Source organism: Geotrypetes seraphini, chromosome 6 (assembly GCF_902459505.1).
Source record: "Geotrypetes seraphini chromosome 6, aGeoSer1.1, whole genome shotgun sequence".
Taxonomy (NCBI): Eukaryota; Metazoa; Chordata; class Amphibia; order Gymnophiona; family Dermophiidae; genus Geotrypetes; species Geotrypetes seraphini.
In genome coordinates, this window is record NC_047089.1 from 8,410,937 (window position 1) to 8,434,297 (window position 23,361).

The following is a 23,361-nucleotide window of genomic DNA, read 5'->3' on the forward strand; positions in this document are numbered from 1 at the left end:
CAACCAATCGTCTTCAAACCCTTCAGTCTCTATGTCAGCAGGTGCTTCCTCAACATTCCATCTCAGCCAGACAAATGATGGTACTCTTGGGTCACATGGCATCCACAGTTCATGTCACACCCCTCGCACGTCTTCACCTGCGCACTCCTCAATGGACCCTTGCTACTCAGTGGTCCCAAGCGACGGATCCTTGCTCACGACACATATCTGTGACATCATCTCTTCGTCAGTCTCTTCAATGGTGGTTGGTATCCTCAAATCTATCCAGAGGTCTTCTGTTCCATCAGCCTCCTCATCAACTAGTCATCACCACCGACGCCTCTCCTTATGCATGGGGAGCTCATTTGAACGAGTTCCAGACTCAAGGTCTTTGGACAGCCCAGGAAAAGAAGCATCACATCAATTTCCTGGAACTCAGAGCAATGTTTTATGCCCTCAAGGCCTTCCAACATCTTCTCTTTCCTCAGGTCCTGCTGTTGTGCACAGACAATCAGGTTGCGATGTACTACATCAACAAACAGGGTGGGACAGGATCTCGTCCTTTATGCCAAGAAGCCCAAAAGATCTGGACTTGGGCCATAGATCACCATCTCTTCCTGAAAGCTATCTACATTCAGGGAGAACAGAATTCCTTAGCGGACAAACTCAGCAGAATCCTCCAGCCTCACGAGTGGACAATCGATCCTGTAACTCTACAGTCTATCTTCACTCAATGGGGCACTCCTCAGATAGACCTCTTTGCAGCTCCTCACAATCATCAGCTGCCCCTATTCTGCTCCAGACTCTACTCTCCTCACCGTCTGGCAGCAGATGCGTTTCTCCTCGACTGGTCAAATCTGTTCCTGTACGCCTTCCCTCCTCTGCCTCTCATGTTGAGAACCTTGTTCAAGCTCAAGAGGGAACGAGCCACCATGATTCTGATTGCTCCGAGGTGGCCCAGGCAACATTGGTTCTCCCTTCTACTTCAACTCAGTTCCAGGGAACCTTTTCTTCTTCCACTGTTTCCTTCTCTGCTTACACAGCATCAGGAGACCCTTCTACATCCCAACCTACAGTCTCTGCACCTGACAGCTTGGTATCTCTCGGGCTGACATCTCATGATACTCTTTTATCTCAGCCTGTTCGTTCCATTCTAGATGCCTCCAGGAAACCAGCCACTCTGCAATGTTATCATCAGAAGTGGACGAGATTTTCTTCCTGGTGTCTTCTTCATCATTTTGATCCCACTTCCCTAGCAGTGGAGACGTTGTGGGATTATTTACTTTCCTTGTCTGACTCTGGCCTTAAGTCTTCTTCCATCAGAGTCCACCTCAGTGCTATTGCTGCTTTTCATGAGCCGGTCCATGGAAAACTTTTCTCAGCTCATCCCCTGGTGTCCAGGTTCATGCGAGGGCTTTTCAATGTGAAACCACCTCTTAAAGCCCCTCCTGTTATCTGGGATCTCAATGTGGTTCTTTCTGCCTTAATGAAGCCTCCATTTGAACCCTTGGCTACCTCTCCTTTCAAGTTTCTCACTTGGAAAGTACTTTTCCTTATTGCTCTTACCTCTGCCAGGAGGGTCAGTGAGCCTCATGCACTGGTTGCAGATCCACCTTTTACGGTCTTTCACCATGACAAGGTGGTTCTGCGTACACATCCAAAGTTTCTCCCTAAGGTTGTCTCTGAATTCCATCTCAACCAATCCATTGTTCTACCTGTTTTCTTTCCAAAACCTCATTCTCATTCTGGGGAACAAGCTCTACATACTTTGGATTGTAAAAGGGCTCTGGCGTACTATCTAGAGCGTACGAAACCCCACAGATCAGTTCCCCAACTCTTTCTGTCCTTTGATCCGAATAACTTGGGACGTCCTGTTTCTAAACGTACGTTGTCTAATTGGCTGGCAGCGTGCATTTCATTCTGTTATGCTCAGACCGGACTGACACTGGAAGGTTCTGTCACGGCCCATAGAGTCCGAGCAATGGCAGCATCTGTAGCTTTCCTCCGATCCACGCCTATTGAGGAAATCTGCAAAGCTGCTACTTGGTCCTCAGTTCATACTTTCACATCTCATTATTGTCTGGATGCATTCTCCAGACGGGATGGACACTTTGGCCAATCTGTTTTGCAAAATTTGTTTTCCTAATGGCCAACCTTCCCTCCATCCCTCTTTTTGTTAGCTTAGAGGTCACCCATCAGTCAAGAATATGCTGCCTGCTTGTCCTGGGATAAAGCACAGTTACTTACCGTAACAGGTGTTATCCAGGGACAGCAGGCAGATATTCTTGCGTCCCACCCACCTCCCCGGGTTGGCTTCTTAGCTGGCTTATCATAACTGGTGGACCGCGCGCCTCTGTCGGGCGGGAAGGCACTCGCGCGTGCGCGGTGCGGCATGCCAGAACTTTCCAAGTTCTTAGAGTGCAATCACTCTAAAATTGTCCGTACCGGGGCTCCGTCGGTGCCGTCACTCATCAGTCAAGAATATCTGCCTGCTGTCCCTGGATAACACCTGTTACGGTAAGTAACTGTGCTTTATCATTCCTATTCCAGGGGTTTTTCAAAGAGGTCAAAGCAGATGACTCTATGCATTGTCACCTCAGTAACAACCATACAAAAATAGACAAATACCCGCCCCCCTCCCTTTTTACTAAACCACAATAGCAGTTTTTAGCGCTGAATGCCCAGCGCTGCTCTCGACGCTCATAGGCTCCCTGCGCTAAAAAACATTATTGCGGTTTAGTAAAAGGGGACCAAAAGGGGAAAATATAGACAGCAGATATAAATTCAGACACATTTTGATCACTAAATTTAAAATAAAATCATTTTTCCTACCTTGTCTGGTGATTTCATGAGTCTCTGGTTGCACTTTCTTCTTCTCTCCTCCACACCTCATTCCCTCCCCCAACTTTTTCTTCCTCTCTCCCTGACCTTTCTTTCTTTCTCTCTTCATGCCCCCTTTCTTTTTTTTTTCTGTTTCTCTTCTTTTCTTCTGTTTCCCTGCCTGCCCCCTTTCTTTCTTTCTCCCTGCCCTTCCCCAAGCCACTGCCACTGCCATCGGGGAACAGGACCCAAACGCCACCAAAAGATAACAGGCCCCAAAGCCGACGACGCCCCATGCTCTCCCTGATTCGGGCCAACCAGCATTCCTCTCCCCGACGTCAATTCTGCCGTCAGAGAGGAAGTTCCGCCCAGCCAGGCCCGAACTTCCTCTCCGACGGCAGAATTGACGTCGGACAGAGGAAGACTGATCGGCCCGATAGATCGCCAAGGCAAAGGGAGTCCTGGATGATCGACTCACTTTGCCTTGGCAAGCTACTGGTCGATCGCGATCGACCTATTGGGCATCCCTGCATTAGGGCTATCCTGAAAACCCGACTGGCCTGGTGGTCCTCCAGACAGGGTTGGGAACCACTGACTTAGAGGAAGGCATTTACTTTTTAGTAACTTTCTAAATGCCCTACAAGAAAATTCCACAGTTTTCCTCTTGCGCAAGAAAAGGTCACTGCTTTGGTGTCCACATATTTTGGGTTGACATTTATCTTCAGCAAAGATCTTCCTGGTTGGCAACTAGACATTTTATTCTTAAAGAATCGGGGGGATCGTACCGTATAAGAATTGATGACAAATCATAATTGCTTTATATTGCATTCTAAAAGCAACTGGCAACCAGTGCAGCTGTTGAAGATAAGGTGTGATATGCTCATATCTCGGCGTTCCCGTTATCAATCCTGCCGTGGCATTTTGTACCACCTGCAATGCCCTGCACCTGGTTTTGGTTATTCCAAGGTACAGGACATGGCAGTAGTCAAGCGGCGACAAGACCATCGCCTGCACAACGGCACGGAAATCTTAATGAAACTCCTTGTGACCCTGGGCAAGTTACTTTAACCTTCCATTGGCCCAGGTACAAAAACAGACTGTGATCACACTAGGGACAAAGAAAGTACCTGCATATATTTAATTTTTTAGCCCATCTTCCATAACGAGCTCATAACAGATTTCAAATCAGGTACGCAAGCATTTTCCCTCTCTGTCCTGGTGGGCTCACAATCTATTTAATGTACCTGGGGCAGTGGAGGATTAAGTGACTTGCCCAGGGGTCATAGGGAGCAGTGTGGGGTTTGAACCTGCAACCTCAAGGGTACTGAGGCTGTAGCTCTAACCACTACACTATGTTCTCCTCCAATAGAATATCAGAAGTGAGCCAAGTATAGAACAATGGAGCCATAGTGACATCACTGATGAGGTTGGCTCTTATTGGTGGACTGAGGCATTATGACATCAGGGAAAGGGATTGGTTCTTGCAGTTTTATAACCACACTCAAAGCGATTTACATACAGGTACTTCAAACATTTTCCCTGTCTGTCCTGGTGGGCTCACAATCTATCTAATGTACCTGGGGAAGTGGAGGATTAAGTGACTTGGCCAGGGTCAGAGGGAGCAGCACAGGGTTTGAACCCACAACCTGAGGGTACTGAGGCTGTAGCTCTAACCACTATGCCACACTCTCCTCCTGTGTACAGAGCTGTGTACAGTGTTGCAAACATCTAATAACACCACGCCTTTTAAGAGCAAAGATTTGGAATGGAAGCAAAATCAGTAGACAATGAAAACCATTTGTAAAAGTTCACATTTTATTTGGTGTCCCTTAGCAAAAGACAGTCAAAGATGGGGTTTGTACCCAAACCCATGTGAGGTGGATTGGAAGGATCTGTACACTAGAAGAATTAGTTAGCTTAAGGGTTAAAAAAGGCTTGGCCCAGTTGGCCCAGTTGCCTTAGGCCCCGCCTATGGGTGGGACTTAGGCACCTGGGCCAATCAGGCCCTAGGCCCCTCCCAGGTGCATCCCACAATGCACCGGGAAGGGGCAGGCCCGCCATTCCGAGGATGGCGGGCCTGCCGGCTGGACAGAACAGGAACCCGGCCGGCTGGCCAACTTTAAGGTTAGTGTGTTGGGGGGGGGGGGTCCGGGGTGGTGGTGAGGGGTCCAGGGTGGAGGGGGATTCAGGGGGGGCTTGCAGGGGTGGGGTTCGCCTTCCGGCACCCTTCTTGCCAGTTCGAGGGGGTGGGGGTTCACCTTCCAACAGGAGGGCTTAGGTTCCCTCCTGCCGGTAGTCGCAGGGGGGAGGTGTGCCATGCCTTGGCAGGAGAGATTGGGAATCTCTCCTGCCAGTATTGAGTTTGTTGGGAGGGGATGCTGGCAGGAGAGATCGCAGCAGTTTGGGGGGGATCACGATCGTGGCAAGAGACATTAGGCATCTCTCCTGCTGCGATTGTTGCGGGGTGGGGGTGGGGATTCTGCAACCGGTGTTGTTTTTGACAGATGCCGGTTACAGAATCCAGCTTTTAGGTGAAGGACTGGCCCCTCCTTTGCCTAAAAGATTTGGTGTGGTGTAGGGATAGACGTAGTGGCAGTCTGGGCCAGTAGATTGCTGAACATGCAGGTAGGCCATTTTTTTAAAAAACACCTCAATTTGGATGTTTTTTTTGAGAATGGACATTTCTACTGGCTTAGGCCAAAGCGTCTACTGACTTATGGCCATCTAAGTCATTTAGACTACTGTAATATTATTTATTTAGCTTCTCAGAAAAAGAATATTAAGAGACTACAGCTTATTCAGAACACAGTAATTCGATTAATTTTTAACTTGAAAAAATCTGATCGCGTAACAAAATATTATCGGACGTTGCATTGGCTTCCAGTTGATGTAAGGATACTTTTTAAAACGGGCTGCATTTGTGATAAGACGTTGTATGGCCTTGTGTCCAACTTATCTTGTCGATCAACTCAAACTTGCAGACCGAAAGCCAACATTACGTAAACTTACTATATTTACGTTTCCCACAGTAAAAGGTTGTATCTACGAGCAGTTTTTCCGTAGAATCTTAGCTTACCAGGTGGGTTCTTGAGACAAGAGTTTCGGTGATATTAGGTTCCAGTTAATTTTTTAGAAAGATGTTAAAAACTTATCTACTTGATAAATTTTACAAATGAGTTTATAATTCCCTGTGAATGTACAGCTTTTTCAATTTCCTTTGGCACCCGCTTAGAACCGAAAGGTATTGGCGGTATATAAATAGATTTTTATATTATGTTATGTTTTAACCCGCTAAGTATTTCTGTTGCCGCCTAGGACACTCTTACAGGACACAGCGACAAAGTGACAGCAGCGAAGTTCAAGTCGGTGATCCATCAGGCAGTGACTGGCAGCATGGACCGCACAGTGAAGGAGTGGGACCTCCACAAGGGAGCTTGTAAGTCAGAGTTTCTTTCACCCGCAGAGTCAACATTGGACAGCTTTATTGAACTGAACGCTCCTGAACAGCAGGAGTGGCATACCAAGGGCGGAGAGGCAGCGACGGTCTTCCCTGTGCGCAGGCAATAAGGACAGAGACATCAGTGGTGTCCATCCCGGGCGCACTCGTGGTAGAGGTGCAGACACCTGTCCTCTGCACCCCCGCTGCCTGCATGCACCCCTTATACCTCTTTAATTTTCCCTGCGCGATCAGCATTACGAACTTGCTGCCCGTGTCGGTGTTGCCTCTCTCTGATGTTACTTCAAGGCCCCACATCATTAGGGTTATCAAGTGGGTTATATCATCCATCTGATCCTGGAAAGCATTTTGATTGTAGCAACATGGCGCCAGGAGGACATGGCGATTATAGACTTGTAGAAACTCCTATCAACAGGTTCATTGGTTTCATCTGTTACATTGAGCCCAATGCTTTAAACACCTTGTTTTGTGCTGCTTGCATCATCAGGTCTCAGGTCGATCAGAGTGCCTTCCTTCTGCACCGATGTGGTCTGCTCGGACTACTTCATCATCAGCGGTCACCACGACAAAAAAATACGGTTCTGGGATAGCAGGTAAGGGTCCTCTGGTTGGGAGAACATCGCTATAATCTGCAAAGAGCTGAAGAACATTGGGGGGTGCCTTGTGTTAGATTCGGGGAACCAGAATTTTCAAAGCCCTCCCTGCGCAATGCGCTGGAGCTTGTAACATATCCAGCGTCTGAAAGATCATCTCGTATGTCTTGCCTCTCATGGTGCCCAGGACTCTCTCCTCTCTTTGCCAATAGTAATCAAATATCCCCTCATAATGCACCAACGTGCCTCCGGGTTTTGAACCCGTGATGCAGGCGAGTTCCTGAAACATGGCCCAGGTGCATGAGACACGTGCTTAAGTTTATGTATGTGTACCCAGGGCAACTTTAACCACAGAAATACCCTTTTAAATCTCCTATGAGGCCAGTTACAGCACTTCCTGTGCCCCTCAGTCCTGCTCTGTAGCACCCCCTGCTGTTATAGTTTGAACGCCAACATGTGAAGGGCAGTTTTATAATCTGGGCCTCCATTTCTGTCTGTTCCTCCTTGTGCAAATTTCTACAATGTTAACATTTGAGCGTGTAAGGCTACGTTTAACCGCACGAGCGCTACCAGGGCACCCAAATGGTGTTCTATAATGGAGCACCTGGCTGCAATAGCTGCTAAGACATGCCTAATGCAGCTAAAACTGGGCTATTGACTATTGCCAGCTTGAACATCCTGGTCATCTCTGCTTCTTGTGCATGTGGGTGGTTGCAGTCCGCCCCGGGGCGATGTCTTGGTGGGGGCGCTGACATCCGTCCTGCCCTCCCTGCACCTTCCCGATCCCCCTTGCCACGCGTCTCTTCCCCGGCGCCATCAGTATCGCGAACTTGCTGCCCATGTCATTGTCGACTGTCTCTGACGTCACTTCCGGGTCCCGCACCTAGGAAGTGAGGTTAGAGGGAGAGCCAAAATGACAGGGGCAGCAAGTTCGTGGTGCTGCTTGCGGGGAAGGGGGGGTGCACAGATAGGGGGGGTCAGGAAGGAGAGGGGGGGCGGTGGAGGGGCTCTACCGACCCAGGCGCCATACCCTCACTACGCCACTGGCTCCAGCGTGCTTTCTGCGCACGCTGGGGGTGGGTAAGCAGAGTGGGCAGACTTGATGGGCTGTAGCCCTTTTCTGCCGTCATCTTCTATGTTTCTATGAATGATTGCAGAGCTATCGGCACAGAATCATTGGACATTAACCCCAGCTCAGTAGCAAAACTCTTAAGACGACAGTTCCAGTAAACTGGTAATGTAGAATATAATGCATGTAGACCAATGAACTCCAGTGCTTGTGTTCCTCGTATCCAGTAACCCCCTCCACTGCTGTGGTTAGAGAAAAGGCCCCAGGAAGCTCCGCTGGGTCACATGTTCCTGTATAGTCACACTGACACACATGCGCACGCAAGGATGCAAATGCTGGTCATATCCGTGCTTGTGCGGTCGCACATGACCCAGCAGAGCATTGCGGGACCTTTTCTCTACGTGCGGTAGCTGGAAAAGGTCCTGGCGGCGCAGCTCTGCTCCAGCTCAGCCCTGGAAATCGGTGGAGTTGATCCTTCTGCCCAGGCATGCATTTCCGGGGGACCTTGGCGCTTCACAGAAGAGGCAAGGCCCAGTGGGCTTCCAGGTTCAGGGATGACGCGTGAAATATGTGTTTGGCTTACAGGGTGACAAGGTGTACCCAGGAGATCCCGGTGCAGGGAAAGGTCACGTCACTCAACATCAATCCAGAGCAGACACAGCTGCTCAGCTGTTCCCGGGATGACACCCTAAAAGTGATCGAACTGCGTATGAACAATGTCCGACAAGTGTTCAGGTCTGTCTATCTGATTAATTCTATCTGAAGCTCTTTCAGCTTATCGGTATCACAGTAAGTGATTACAATTTAATAATTCAGGGTAAAATAACTTCTAATTGTATTACATGAGGCTTAGAAACTTAGAGTCCTCTATTGAAAGTGATTTAAGCGGGCAGGAGAAGCATCGCGTCTGCCCTTTTCCCCAGCAGACCATCAGGAATCGGGCAGGTAAGCCTGTCATGATCCTAGGGGGGGGGGGGCAATGTATGGGGAAGTAGGAGGCTAGGACCCACATCTGGGCGATGAAGGGAGGGGATAGAGCAGGATCCTGTGGGAAGGGGTTGTGATGTTCTGGGGGTGGGTGGGAGAGAGATGCTCTGGAGGGAGTGCATGTTCTGAGGAGATAGTAAGGAGGAAGAGGGGATTGGAAGTGGGAGGTTTGGCATGTTCCATGTGGATCAGAGTTTGGAGGGGAAGGGAGATTTGGCGTGGCCAGAAATACTGGATCTTGGTGGCTAGCGCATTGTATATATGGGGCTAAATCTACCTGCAGTAGTCAGTATTTTAAAAAATACTGATCGCTGCAGGATGAGTATCAACTGGTTATATTTGAAGAGGATCCATAACTGTGGAAGAGGAGTAAAGCCTGAGATAAGCACAAAGGATCCTTATTTGTGGGAGAGTGAAAGTTGAAGCTTGTAATAGGCACAAATGATCTTTAGTTGTAGGGAGTGGCGAGAAGAAGGTTCAGTGAACTTCAGTGCTCCGTGCGATGACGATGCTGCTTTGTCCTATGAACGCTTCTAAGAAGCTGGTAGACCCGCCCCGGGAGGTGCAGGGTTTTTTTTTTTTTTGGGGGGGGGGGGTTATACCTGGTAGCTGTGATAGGGAGGGAGGGTGCAAAGGAGGGAGCTGTTGGATCCCCGGGGACTCGCGAGGGGAGGCTGCTGCTGCATCCAAGAAGGGGGGAGGGGGTTGCTTAGGGTGCTGGACCAGCTGGAGCTGAAGGGAAGAAAGAGTTGCTGGATCTGGTTTGGGGACTGGGGGGAGAAGGGAAACAGGTGCTGAGCCCATGTGATGGGTTGAGTGGAGCTGGAGGAAAGGGAGAGGTGCCAGACCCACACCTGGTTAATGAAGGAGGGGATAGAGGTATTGTACCCATGGGAAGGGAGCTAGAGGGATGGGAGAGAGGTGCAGGACCTGCATGGAGGAAGAGAGAGAAGGAAAGGGAAAGAGAAAAGCTGAACCAAGGGGATGAAGGAAGAGTGAGTGAAATATTGAGCATAGCGGAGGGAGGAAAGAGAGAGTGCGAGAGACATATTGGTGTAAGAGGGGGAGAAGCTAGACACAGGGAGGAATACAAAAAGAAGAGAGATGGTTGGCATGGATGGAAGCAAAGGAATGGACAAAAAGGGGAATGCTGCAGGGGGCTGGTATATGGACACAGAGAAGTTGGCTAGACATGGGGGAGAAAAAGCGCAGAAGGAAGATGCTGGACAGGAATGGCATAGGGATATAGAGGAGTGATACTGTACACAGGGGGAGGGGATCATAGAATGGTGAGATGATGAAGATAGGGAGATGGACACAGGGGAAATACTAGAAAGGGACGTATAGGACACATAGAGAAAGGAGACATTGAACACGGGGAACAATACATACGCTGGCAAGTGAGCTAAGAGAAGACAAAAGAAAACAGAGACCAGTGCCTGGGATCAACATGATTTGAAGAATAAAATGACGAGACAACAAAAGCTAGAAAAAATTCATTTTATTTTCTATTGTGTGATTAGAGTATATCAGGTTTGAAATATGTATCCTGGTAGAGATTTTGTTAGACATAACTGGTGACTGCAAAGCCCAGGCAGTGCTTCTTTAGCTTCCAGCTGGCTTAGGGCTCTCTCTGACCAGGGGGCAGTTGCCCTAGTTGCTCTCCCCTAACACTATTCCTGTCATGTGTGACTATTAGCATGATATTTCTGTGGAGCATTCTGTAATAATTTGGCATATTCAGTTTTCTCAATAGTGAAGGGGATATTTGTGAAAGGGAGGGAAGACAGGGGTTTTGTTGATCCTTGCTCTGTATTATTTGTGTTTTATAAAATGGTAATTGTACAGAATATTGTTTCTTTTTATACTTTAATAAAAATAAGTTCAGTATAAAATCATAATTATTCGAGGCTTGTATGGATGGGATCAGATGGCTTGTGGGGATGGGACAGGGGGTGAGGTGGGGGACGGGAACAAATTTTTTCCCCGCGTCATTCTCTAATATCTAGCGTCTACATAATTATCAGTACAAGCAACAGTGTTTTGTGACACTACCCTGAGACTTAGGGAGACTCCTAAGGCAGGCCAAGTTGGCCGAAACGCGTGCTTGTCACGTCATCGAGTTAATAAAGTGCACCTTTTGGGGGGAGGACATCTCTCACTATTTTCCTGTGCGATATCCATTTGTGGGGGTGATTCTCCTGTTTTACGGCTTTCCTCCTTCAGAAGCCAGAACTGCAAGGGGTCTTGGTAGTCTCACAACACCCTCCCTGGATCCTTAGAAGCCAGCTCTGGGGGGGGGGGGCAGTGCTTGCTGAGCAAACCCCTTCATTGTACCCCGGGAGGGGTAATTTGCATGCGTTTTTCATCCCAAATCATTTTGAAACGCTGGCGCCTGGACCCCTTTGCTTCCAACTTCAGAAAGAAAGCCAGCAGGTAAGGGGAGGGGGTGCCTACTTGCCGAGCCCTTGTCATGGTACAGTAGACTGGGGGAGAGGAGAGAGGTTTCACTTATTTGTAGCCACTATCACCCGCTGAGGTTTTCCCAGTATAGGTAGCCAAATTGTTATGACATATCGGTTGGGAATCTCTGCTGTACTATGTCTACCATGTGACATTGTTGCAGGACTGTATATTGTGATTATGCTGTACCTGTGTATCTTTTAACTTTATCCTGTGGCTGTATATCACAGCTGCGGTAAGGCTGCATGCTGGGCTGAATTCAATAAATGGTGTCCATGGTTACCTAGAACTAAGAGGGGCGTTCAATAATTTATCTGTCTGAGTATGAAGAACGTAGCCAGCGTGTTGAAACAAGTCTGTGCATCTTGTTACCTATCTCAGGGTTACTCATGCACAGTTTTGGCTCAGTGTGAGTCTAACATTCCAAGAGACAGGATGTCAGGAGAGTCCTCGTGCGAATCAAGTAAGAAACTGCTAGATTTGGAGCACCATTCAATGTTTAAAATTTCTCACAAAAGAAGGGAAAAAGCCGTAGGAAATCCATGAACGCACGACTGCAGTTTATGGCGAGTCTGCCCCCATCATCCTTCAAAGTAAAATTTTAGAGCAAGCAGTTTAAGTGGGGTAGAGAGTCCACTGAAGATGACCCTCACGCTGGATGGCCTGTGGAAGCAACTTCCACAGAAATGTGCGAGAAAGTCGAGGGTTTAATTTTGTCAGACAGACAAAATTAAGGTTTCCCAAATAGCTGAAGAAATAGGAATCTCGGCAGGCACAGTTTGGAAAATAATTCATGAAAGGTTGAGCATGTCCAAAGTTAGTGCCCGATGAGTTCCAAGATTGCGGACACCATAACGGAAGACCACGAGGCTCCAGTGCTGTCAGGAGAATTGTGAAGAACAAGGGAATTTTTTTCATTGTTTGGTGACTGGAGATGCGAGACTTGAGCCTATCACATATATCCCGAGTCCAAAATGGGAATCAATGCAATGGAAGCCCCAAGTCATCCCCCACCCCAAAAAAGATCAAAACAGAAAAATCGACAGTCAAAGTCATGGCAACTGTCTTCTGGGGGATGATGAAGGACTTTTGCTTCTGGAGTTCATGCCACACAAGACAACCATAACAGGGGAGATTTATGCCAACGCAGTTATTACTTTGCAGGAGTCAATCGAGAAAAAAAACAAGGAAAACTGGCAGTAGGCGTGCTGCTTCTTCAAGACAATGCACCGGTGACCGTGTCACGATAATCACAGGTCGCCATCCGAGAATGTGGGTTTCAGCGGCTGAAACATCCACCCTATAGTCCTAAGCGGTGTCAGGTCAAAAGCGCGCCGGGACAAAGGCGCGCGCCGCACAAAATTACTGTTTTTACGGCTCCGACGGGGGGGGGCATCGGGGGGAACCCCCCCACTTTACTAAATAGAGATCGTGCCGCGTTGTGGGGGGTTGTAACCCCCCACATTTTACTGAAAACTTCACTTTTTCCCTGTTTTTAGGGAAAAAGTTAAGTTTCCAGTAAAATGTGGAGGGTTACAACCCCCCCAAACCCCCCACAACGCCGGCGCGATCTCTATTAAGTAAACTGGGAGGGCTCCCCAACAAAACCCCCCCGTCGGAGCCCCTAAAAACCGTAATTTTCTTCGGCGCATGCCTCCGTCTTGCGCTCAGTTGTCGGCGCGCACCTTTGTCTTTCGCCGACTTGTCTATGAACCGTCCTAAGCCGGCTTTCTCAGATTATTTCCTGTTTCGAGTTTTGAAGAAATCTCTTCGTGGACAGCGGTTTTCAAGGGATGACGATGTCCAGGAAGCTGTGAAGTTCTGCTTTGAAGGTCAAACAGAAGAATTCCTTTCAAAGGGGTTAAAAGCCATTTTGCAGGAAAAGTGGATGAAGTGGATGGAGCTAGCAGGGGACTATATTGAAAAATCAAACAAAATTTTTTTGAAGACCCTTCTTTCCTGCTGAGGTAGATAACTCATTGAACGCCTCTCGCAGTATTCTGGAAAGGGTGCTCGCCCTTGCAGAATACAAGATTAGCGTGCCTCTCGCGACTAGCGTCGGGTGCTGGATTTATGCCTGCTGAAACCTGGGGATAATTCTGTCGCACGCCTTTAGGCGCGGCTGGGACGTGATTCTCTAACATTGCGCCTAACTTTGGGGAACGCCCCCTGACCTGACCCTTCTCCCCTTTTGAGTTGCGTGCTATGAAATTTAGGCATGGACATGACAGAACGAGGGCAGATGCGTGTGCAAATCCAGATGGCTGGCAATGAACTCCAGTTGTTGATTGTTGACGCCTCGTTAACGAATTCATTTGTGCACGCACCTGCCCTGGGTGCCCGAATTTCGGTGACATACATAGAATCCAGGGGAATTATGTGTATCCTGCAACATGGCCTTAACTATGGTTACCAGATTTCCTCAATAAAAAAAGAGGACACATGGCCCCGCCCCTTCTGCCCCAGCCACGCCCCCCCAGCCCCACCCCTGCACAAACCTCATCTCTTCTTCCCCGAGGTCGGGGCCACATCTGGAGGGCCTCCGAACATGCACAATGACATCATACCCATGTGCAATGTATGTGACATCACGCCACATCCGTGCATGCTCAGAGGCCCTCCAGAGGAGGCCCCAAGCTCGGGGCCTTCCAAAACCCGTCCAGGTTTTCCCAGACATCTGGTAACCCTAGCTGTAACTTTATCCCGTGGCTGTATACCACAGATGACCTTAGACTGCATTCTGTGTCCTGTAACTTTGCTGCCAATCTTATAGATTCTTCCTTTTCTTGCACAGGGCTGATGGCTTCAAATGTGGTGGAGACTTAACCCGAGCCATATTCAGGTAATTCTTCAGCTGTTACACTTGAAAGAGCCCCTCAGCACTGCAGCTGAACATAAGAATAACCTAACTGGGTCAGACCAAAGGTCCATCAAGCCCAGTAGTCCATCAAGCTTATGGTGGCCAATCCATGCCACTAGTACCTGGCCAAAACCCAAAAGAGTAGCAGCTTTCCAGCATCTCAAAGAATAGCAAGATTCCAGGCAGAATCTCAGACAATTAGACGATTCCATGTAGAGTCCCAAACAGTAGCAACATTCCATATAGAATCTCAAAGAATAGCAAGATTCCGTAATCCCAGAGAGTAACAAGATTCTAGAATCCCAAAGAGTTGCAACATTCCATGCTACCAATCCAGGGCAAGCAGTGGCTTCCCTTCCCCCTTGTCTTTTTCTCAATAACAGACTATGCACTTTTCCTCCAGGAACTTGTCCAAACATTTCTTAAACCAGCTACGTTATCTGCTCTTACCACAACCTCTGGCAACGCGTTTCAGAGCTTAACTATTCTCGGAGTGAAAAACGCCTTCACCGGATCAGACCAAGGTCCATCTAGTCCGGCGATCCGCACACGCGGAGGCCCATTTAGGTGCGCCTTGTTGGAGACCCGGATTTCCCGTATCCCTCAATATGATTTGCAAGAACATAAGAAGTTGCCTCCGCTGAGGCAGACCAGAGGTCCATCTCGCCCAGCGGTCCGCTCTCGAGGCGGTCCATCAGGCCCACTGCCTGAACAGTGGTCTCTGACTAATTTTACAAATTACCTCTAATCCTATCCCTCTAACCTTACCTCTACTCTTATCTGTACCCCTCAATCCCTTTGTCCTCTAGGTACCTCTAATCCTGTCCCTATAACCTTATCTCTACTCCTATCTGTACCCCTCAATCCATTTGTCCTCTAGGTACCTCTAATCCTGTCCCTATAACCTTATCTCTACTCCTATCTGTACCCCTCAATCCATTTGTCCTCTAGGTACCTCTAATCCTGTCTCTATAACCTTACCTCTACTCTTATCTGTACCCCTCAATCCCTTTGTCCTCCAGGTACCTGCCAAGACCCTCTTTGAAGCCCTGTAGCGTGCTTCTGCTCATCACATCCTCCGGTAGCGCGTTCCATGTATCCACCACCCTCTGGGTGAAAAAGAACTTCCTGGCATTTGTTCTAAACCTTTCCCCTCTCAATTTCTCTGAGTGCCCCCTTGTACTTGTGGTTCCCCATAACCACCATAAGAAGGTGTGCATCCAACTTGCGTTTGAAACCCAGAACAGTATTCTCTGCCACCACCTCCTCCGGGAGAGCATTCCAATCGCCCACCACTTGTTGTGTGAAACATTTGTCCTGAACCTGCTGCCGTGCTCCTATTGGTTTTAAAAGTATTTCCCTGTAACTTCATTGAGTGTCCTCGGTCTGACACAGGTTCCATCACATGTAGGCCTGTTTCCCCCCTCCTCTGTCCCTTCCTTGTCCTCTCCTCTGCCCCCATTATTTTGTTCGCTTCCTTGACCCTTTTGCCTGCTTTTTCTCCTCTCTGCTGCTTTTAATTTTCCTTCACCTCTCACGCTCACATTCACAGTATTTGTTGTGTTAGGACGAGGGCCGGGTCCAGAATCCTCTGGAAGGACATAAGCAGTTTTGCGCTCTCCCCACGCTTTCCAATCTCTCAGTAAGCCAGTCCACTCCCGAGGCGGTTGCTCTGAAACAACTGTTTTCTTAAATCAAGTCAAGGCAACATCTGGCAACGCAGTGAATCTGATGACTGATACCCGTAACTCCAAAGTCCAGAGGAAGTCCTTCCTGTAAGCCTATTGCCATGTGTAGCAGGAGATCAATACAGCAACTTTCAATAGTCAAAGTTCTGATGTTAGCTGCAACGAGGCTCAGATGTGCCGTATATACTCGAATATAAGGTGATCTGAATATAAGCAGAGGTACTCTCCACCCCCCCAAAAAAAAAGGAGGAAAAAAGGTTGACTCGAATATAAGCCCGGTAGGAGGGGGGGTTAATATTCATGTGCCCTGCCCTGCCAGGCTCTGCACCCAGCCCCTCCCCCCCCCTCAGTCCCTGTCTCGGCCGACTGACCATTTATTTTGCCTCCCTCCTGCCTCCCTCCCCCCAATGTACCTTTTTGAATCCCTGGTGGTCCATGTTTTGGAAAAGGCTATTGGAAAATATGACAGCAGTGTTTTTCAGAGCTATATATTTAACCCTTTATTTGGCCTTATTGCTCAGAAGCAACATGTGTCTTCTAAGGCTCTTATGGGAGATCTACGTTTACTTGGCTCTTGTTCAACATCAAGTTACGTAAAGCAGCCGTTTCACCATCTGCCAGTTAAAGGGTTAAGCCGTGGTACATGACCTTAGGCTTAAGTTTACAATCGCTATTTTTAGCATTGGAACAGCAGGAAACATCTGTTGAGTGCCCTCTTGCCCCTAGGCTTAAAGTGATACAAGCAGCCCTCTCTCTAATCTATTGTCCAGCTGGAGTTTTACGGGAGAGGAAATCTCAGTGTCCCTCGACGGGCTGGAAATTATGAAGGTTACCTGGGCAATGCTACAGTGGAACTTCACATAACAAAGGGACGTCTTAAGAGAGTGCTCTTGGGAGCCTCTTCTCCCTTGAAAAGAGGAGACTGAGAGGAGACATGATCGAAACGTTCAAGATAATGAAGGGAATAGACTTAGTAGAAAAAGACAGGTTGTTCATCCTCCAAGGTAGAGGGAACGAGAGGGCACTCCCTAAAGTTGAAAGGGGATAGATTCCGTACAAACGTAAGGAAGTTCTTTCTTCACCCAGAGAGTGGTAGAAAACTGGAACGCTCTTCCGGAGGCTGTTATAGGGGAAAACACCCTCTAGGGATTCAAATAGGGGGAAACACCCTCCAGGGATTCAAGATAAAGTTAGATAAGTTCATGCTAAACTGGTGAGACTAGACTCATTTGGAGCAGTGGTCTTGACCTAGGGGCTGCCGCGTGAGCAGACTGCTGGGCACGATGGACCACTGGTCTGACCCAGCAGCGGCAGTTCTTAGGTTCTTATAGGGGACATGATTGAAACCTTCAAGATACTGAAGGGGATAGACTTAGTAGATAAAGACAGGTTGTTCACCCTCTCCAAGGTAGAGAGAACGAGAGGGCACTCTCTAAAGTTGAAAGGGGATAGATTCCGTACAAACGTAAGGAAGTTCTTCTTCACCCAGAGAGTGGTGGAGAACTGGAACGCTCTCCCGGAGTCTTATAAGGGAAAACACCCTCCAGGGATTCAAATAGTGGAAAACACCCTCCAGGGATTCAAGACAAAGTTAGACAAGTTCCTGCTGAACAAGAACGTATGCAGGTAAGGCTAGTCTCAGTTAGGGCACCGGTCTTTGACCAAAGGGAGAACGAGAGGGCACTCTCTAAAGTTGAAAGGGGATAGATTCCGTACAAACGTAAGGAAGTTGTTCTTCACCCAGAGAGTGGTAGAAAACTGGAACGCTCTTCCGGAGGCTGTTATAGGGGAAAACACCCTCCAGGGATTCAAATAGGGGGAAACACCCTCCAGGGATTCAAGACAAAGTTAGACAAGTTCCTGCTGAACCGGAACGTATGCAGGTAAGGTTAGTCTCGGTTAGGGCACTGGTCTTTGACCTAAGGGCTGCCACGTGAGCGGACTGCTGAGCACGATGGACCACTGGTCTGACCCAGCAACGACAATTCTTAGGTTCTTATGGCAAGAGGTTCTCATGAGGAACAGAGCTGCGGATTGCCTGGTCTGTAGTCTTTTCCGTTGTAAATCAGACCCATTTTAAGTCCAATCTATGATCCTCACACTTTCCGGGTGGCACAGGTTCAAACTCCCTACCCTTGATCAATAACGTAGAACGAGAGTGATATGATGTGAAGGGAAAGTCTGAGGGCTGTAGGAAGGATGGCAGATGTCTCTAATAGCCATGGAAATATTTCTCCAACATAAGCTCCTCGGACGTCCTACCACTCAACCTACACTTATGAAGCCGCATTAGGGTTTTTTATCGCTGGCCTCGGCGGTAAAAGTTCCGACAGCTCATAGAATTCCTATGAGCGTCAGCGCTTGTACTGCCGTGGCCTGCGATAAAAAAATCCTAACGCAGCTTCATAAAAGGAATTTAACCGGTTCAACACATATTCAGCTGCTGACCGATAAAGATAGGACCAGTCGGCACTGAATATTCTCCACCTACATTCCTGCCAGTGGGGGGTGCTGTTTCGCTATTTTATTTTCAATAGTGAGAGGTTGGCAAACAGCAGGAACGCAAAAAGTGGATCTACAAAATCTGTCCCACATCCTCCATGACTAATAGCTGCTCATTTAACAAATAACTGTGTCTTTAAGACTTTTTTTTTTTTTTTTTTTAATATATCCCTAGGTTTACTTAATCATAACTGAGCTGTCAGTGAGTTCTGGAATTTCACGCCTGCTGTTGAAAACGGAGAATTCCTGATCTTCACACATTTCTCTCATTCACCAGTGCCATGTTCAGATCTTAATTCCCTTCTTGGACAATGTAACTCCAACAAATCTTGAATACATCCTGGGGTTTTATGATGCAAATCCTGATGTAATATCGACAGGAAGCCAATGTAACCGTTTCATTATTGGCATAATGTATTCCAGCCGCGATTCACCCCCAGTCAGTCTTGCAGCAGAGTTCATCAAAACCTGTAATGCCCTACGTAATGTTTTTCACACCTCAAGCACAACGCATTGCAATAATCTAATCTACCTAATATTCGTGCTTGCACCACTGTTCGACACTGGAGACAGCGAACTACAGACCAGTGAGTCTAACATCGATAGTGAGCAAACTAATGGAAACTCTAATAAAACACCAATTGGATAAGATCCTGGATGAGGAGAATCTACGGGATCCCCGTCAACATGGATTTACTAAGGGGAGATCCTGCCAATCCAACCTGATCAGCTTCTTTGACTGGGTGACGGGGAAGCTGGATGTTGGGGAGTCCCTGGACATCGTGTACCTGGACTTTAGCAAAGCATTCGATAGCGTACCACACCGCAGGTTGCTGAGCAAGATGAGTTCCATAGGATTAGGAGACACATTGACGAAATGGGTTGGGAACTGGCTTGGAGGTAGGCTTCAAAGGGTGGTGGTGAATGGCACACCCTCTGAAATGACGGAGGTGATCAGTGGAGTGCCACAGGGCTCGGTCTTGGGCCCAATCCTATTCAACATCTTTATAAGGGACTTGGCAGAAGGGCTGCGAGGTAAAATAACATTATTCGCCGATAACGCCAAACTAAGTAATGTAGTGGGCAAATGCACAATAGATGATGTTTCAATGCCCGACAACATGATGCACGACCTACTCCTACTGGAGCGCTGATCTAAGTCCTGGCAACTCAGCTTCATTGCCAAAAAATGCACAGTTATGCACCTGGGCAGCCAAAATCCATGCAAGACTTACACCCTAAATGGCGAGATCCTAGCAAGAACTGAAGCAGAACGTGACCTAGGGGTGATCGTCAGTGAGGACATGAAGGCTGCCAATCAAGTGGAGCAAGCTTCATCCAAAGCAAGACAAGTCATAGGTTGCATACGCAGGGGTTTCGTCAGCCGTAAGCCTGAGGTCATTATGCCTTTGTATAGATCCATGGTGAGGCCCCACCTGGAATACTGTGTGCAATTCTGGAGGCCGCATTATCGCAAGGATGTGCTGAGACTGGAGTCAGTTCAGAGAATGGCCACCCGGATGGTCTCAGGACTCAAGGATCTCCCATATGAGGAACGGCTAAACAAATTGCAGCTATATTCACTCGAGGAGCGCAGAGAGAGGGGGGACATGATCGAGACGTTCAAATATCTCTCGGGCCGCATAGAGACGGAGGAAGATATCTTCCTTTTCAAGGGTCCCATGACAACAAGAGGGCATCCGTGGAAAATTAGGGGAGGGAAACTACGAGCTGACACCAGGAAATTCTTTTTCACAGAAAGGGTGGTTGATCGCTGGAATAGTCTTCCACTGCATGTGATCGAGGCCAGCAACGTACCTGATTTTAAGGCCAAATGGGATCGTCACATGGGATCTATTCAAAGGGCGAAGGTAGGGGAGGGATCTATTCACAGGGCGAAGGTAGGGGAGGGACATTAGGGTGGGCAGACTAGATGGGCCTTGGCCCTTATCTGCCATCTATTTCTATGTTTCTATTAACATTGGCTTCAACATATGCAACTGCGCGTATCCCAGTTGGATAGTTTTCAGTATTTGACGTGCTGCGGGACTTCGAGGGGGAGTTCAGGGGTGACAGGAGGAATTGGGCATCCCTCCTGCCGTGGACAGTGTCAGATGAGGGTTTGGGGGTGGTGGTAGGAGGAATTGGACATCCCACGTGCTCGGACAGTGTGGGGGTGGGGTCACTGCCGCTGCCACTCAGTTAATCGCAGCAGGGAGAGTCCCTTGCCGCGATCAGCTCAGCGTCAACGCGATTATCTAACCAGCGCTGGTTAGAAAATTGGGGTGGTTAGGCGGGGTTAGCCGTCTGTCCCTTAGGGCAGACGCGATTCTGTATAGGACGCCAGCGTGCAATTCTCAGCTGCTTGCAGAAACTGGGGCATCCTGTACAAGAAATTTCCCCCCAAATATTGATTCTAAAACGTAAATGGAATATTTTTTAACTTGCTTAACTGTGGCTTGTCAACTGTAGCAAATATCATTTAATGCACGATCCAAGTAGGCAAGATTGAAATTAACGCATTTACAGGATTTGAAGAGCATTTCGGCCGCAGTGGAGGACTTCAGAGGCCACATTCTGTTATGGCTGTCAGGGTCTCGCAGGTCCCCTCTGTGGGTACAAGTAGGTTAGTTGCTAATGTTGGGGCAATATACCTTCCAGGGAATAAGCAATGCCATCCCAAGTTCCCTTTCATTTGGCGAAAATGATCTCATCTCCAATTTTCAAGGGTTTTCCTAGCTTATTTTAATCCTTTATTGTTCAGGCTATTGGTGCAGGCATTAGTTTGATCTATTTTAGACTATTGTAACATCATCTATTTAGGAGCGCCCAAAAAATTCTAAGGAAATTAAGGATAATTCAGAACACAGCTGTTCGATTGATTTTTGGTTTAAAAAAGAATGACCATATTAGTCTATATTATCGTTTACTTCATTGGCTGCCTTTGGAGGCAAGAGTATTATTCAAATTTTCCTGTATCTGCTTTAAGATGATATCGGGATTGTCTCCAGCTTACCTTTTTCCTCATTTTGTGTTGCATAGACCATCAAGAGAAACTAGAAACTTCTACTTATTTGCTTATCCAAAAATTAATGGGTGTAGACTTAAGACCTTCTTAGATAGGACCCTGGCATTTCAAGCTGGTAGGCAACAATCTTGGTTAGGTAAATGTATTCAGTAAGCTATGTTATCGGGAATTAATTAAGACCACTTTGTTCGATAAGTTGATTACTTAGTGAGTTTTATTATTGAAATTCTATTTTACAAATATTTGTATTTTTTACTGTATTATTGTATTTCGCTCTTTTTAGTGTAAACCGCCTAGAACTTTTGGTTATGGCGGTATAAAAGAATAAAGTTATTATTATTAGCTTTAGGTGAAAACAAAAAGTGCTGAAATGTTTTCAGAGTGTCGGATCTCATTTTCTTTATCCTTCCTTAGCCCTGATGGGAATTACGCCATTGCAGGATCCGCTGATGGTGCCCTTTTTGTCTGGAATGTGACCACCGGACGACTGGAGCGGAGTCTACAGGGGATGCACAGGTAGGGCATCCACTTTGGCAGCCTTGCACTCTCTTCAGCTGAATCAGGCTGCATAGCATGCCACTAACATAGTAACATAGTAACATAGTAGATGACGGCAGATAAAGACCCGAATGGTCCATCCAGTCTGCCCAACCTGATTCAATTTAAATTTTTTTTTTTTTTTTTTTTTTCTTCTTAGCTATTTCTGGGCAAGAATCCAAAGCTTTACCCGGTACTGTGCTTGGGTTCCAACTGCCGAAATCTCTGTTAAGACTTACTCCAGCCCATCTACACCCTCCCAGCCATTGCCCATCTACACCCTCCCAGCCATTGAAGCCCTCCCCTGCCCATCCTCCTCCAAACGGCCATACATAGACGCAGACCGTACAAGTCTGCCCAGATATATCAGCAGTGGCTCGTGAAATAGAGAGGTTTGAGGGCTCCCCCTTAATAGCACTCCGTCACAGAGCCACTTTAAATCCTACACTATAGAGAGAGGGGGCATGGTTTAATGAGGAAGCGTTGGGGGGCATGGTTCAGGCAAGATAAAACCACTGAGCACAGCTAAGCTAGAGAGGCCTAGGGAAGACGAGAGCAACCCTTCAGCGGATGGCTAAGGCTTCACCATGAATGTGTAAGCAGCCAAAGCGATGGGAACTCCACTAACTTGGAACATGACTTTATGGTAGATATCCTGCAAACAGGATGTTGGACGACAACTGCGGCATTTGGAACCTAGGACAATACCAGACTTTACAGTCGATGGCCCAAAAATATCAAAGAGACAAGTGAATTTCATCATGTATTTTAATGGGTCTAACTAATGGGCAGACAGGATGGACTGTTCAGGTCTTTATCTGCCGTCATTTACTATATTACCTGGTAGAAACCCAGAGTAGCAACATTCCAGAGCTGAGATTGTGATGTCATAATGCCTCATTCCACTAATGCCTATGAGCCAACTTCAGCAGTGATGTCACAACGGCTTGATTAGACGGCAACTTCAGCATTTGCAACCTAGGTGAATGCCAGGTGGACTTTAGTCTATGGCCCAGAAATATCAAAGAAAGACAAGTTAATTTAATCATGTACTTTTAATGGGTCTAACTAATGGGCCGACTGGATGGACCGTTCAGGTCTTTATCTGCCATCATTTACTATGTTTTCAAATTTTTATGATTTTGTAAAATAGTACAAAAAATATAGATTAATGTAAAAAAAAAAACAAACCCCAAACCCCAGCACTTATCTATGAAGTTGTTTTTTCAGGTGCCAAACATCCCAAGTTCCAAAATTCTTTCTCAAGCGCCGGCTGTTCCAACGGTTTCCCAGGTTTCGACATGGGCCACCGCAGGTTGTTTTCTCATATGCCTGCGTGTATTATTTTTCCCCTGGTGGTATTTAATACAGTCTTTAC

At 47.5% G+C, this 23,361-nt stretch overlaps 1 protein-coding gene across 2 annotated transcripts in view; it reads left to right on the forward strand.

The window, feature by feature from the left end:
* Positions 1-23,361, forward strand: part of ATG16L2 (autophagy related 16 like 2) — a 91,502-nt gene that overhangs the window by 65,658 nt on the left and 2,483 nt on the right. Inside the window, exons 13-17 of one of the 2 annotated variants that reach the window (XM_033947458.1) lie at positions 6,115-6,235; positions 6,744-6,849; positions 8,504-8,653; positions 14,163-14,210; positions 21,861-21,962. In XM_033947458.1, the coding sequence (XP_033803349.1) occupies positions 6,115-6,235; positions 6,744-6,849; positions 8,504-8,653; positions 14,163-14,210; positions 21,861-21,962 (527 nt within the window). The remainder of the gene's footprint in view (positions 1-6,114; positions 6,236-6,743; positions 6,850-8,503; positions 8,654-14,162; positions 14,211-21,860; positions 21,963-23,361) is intronic. The other variant, XM_033947459.1, reaches the window with a different exon arrangement.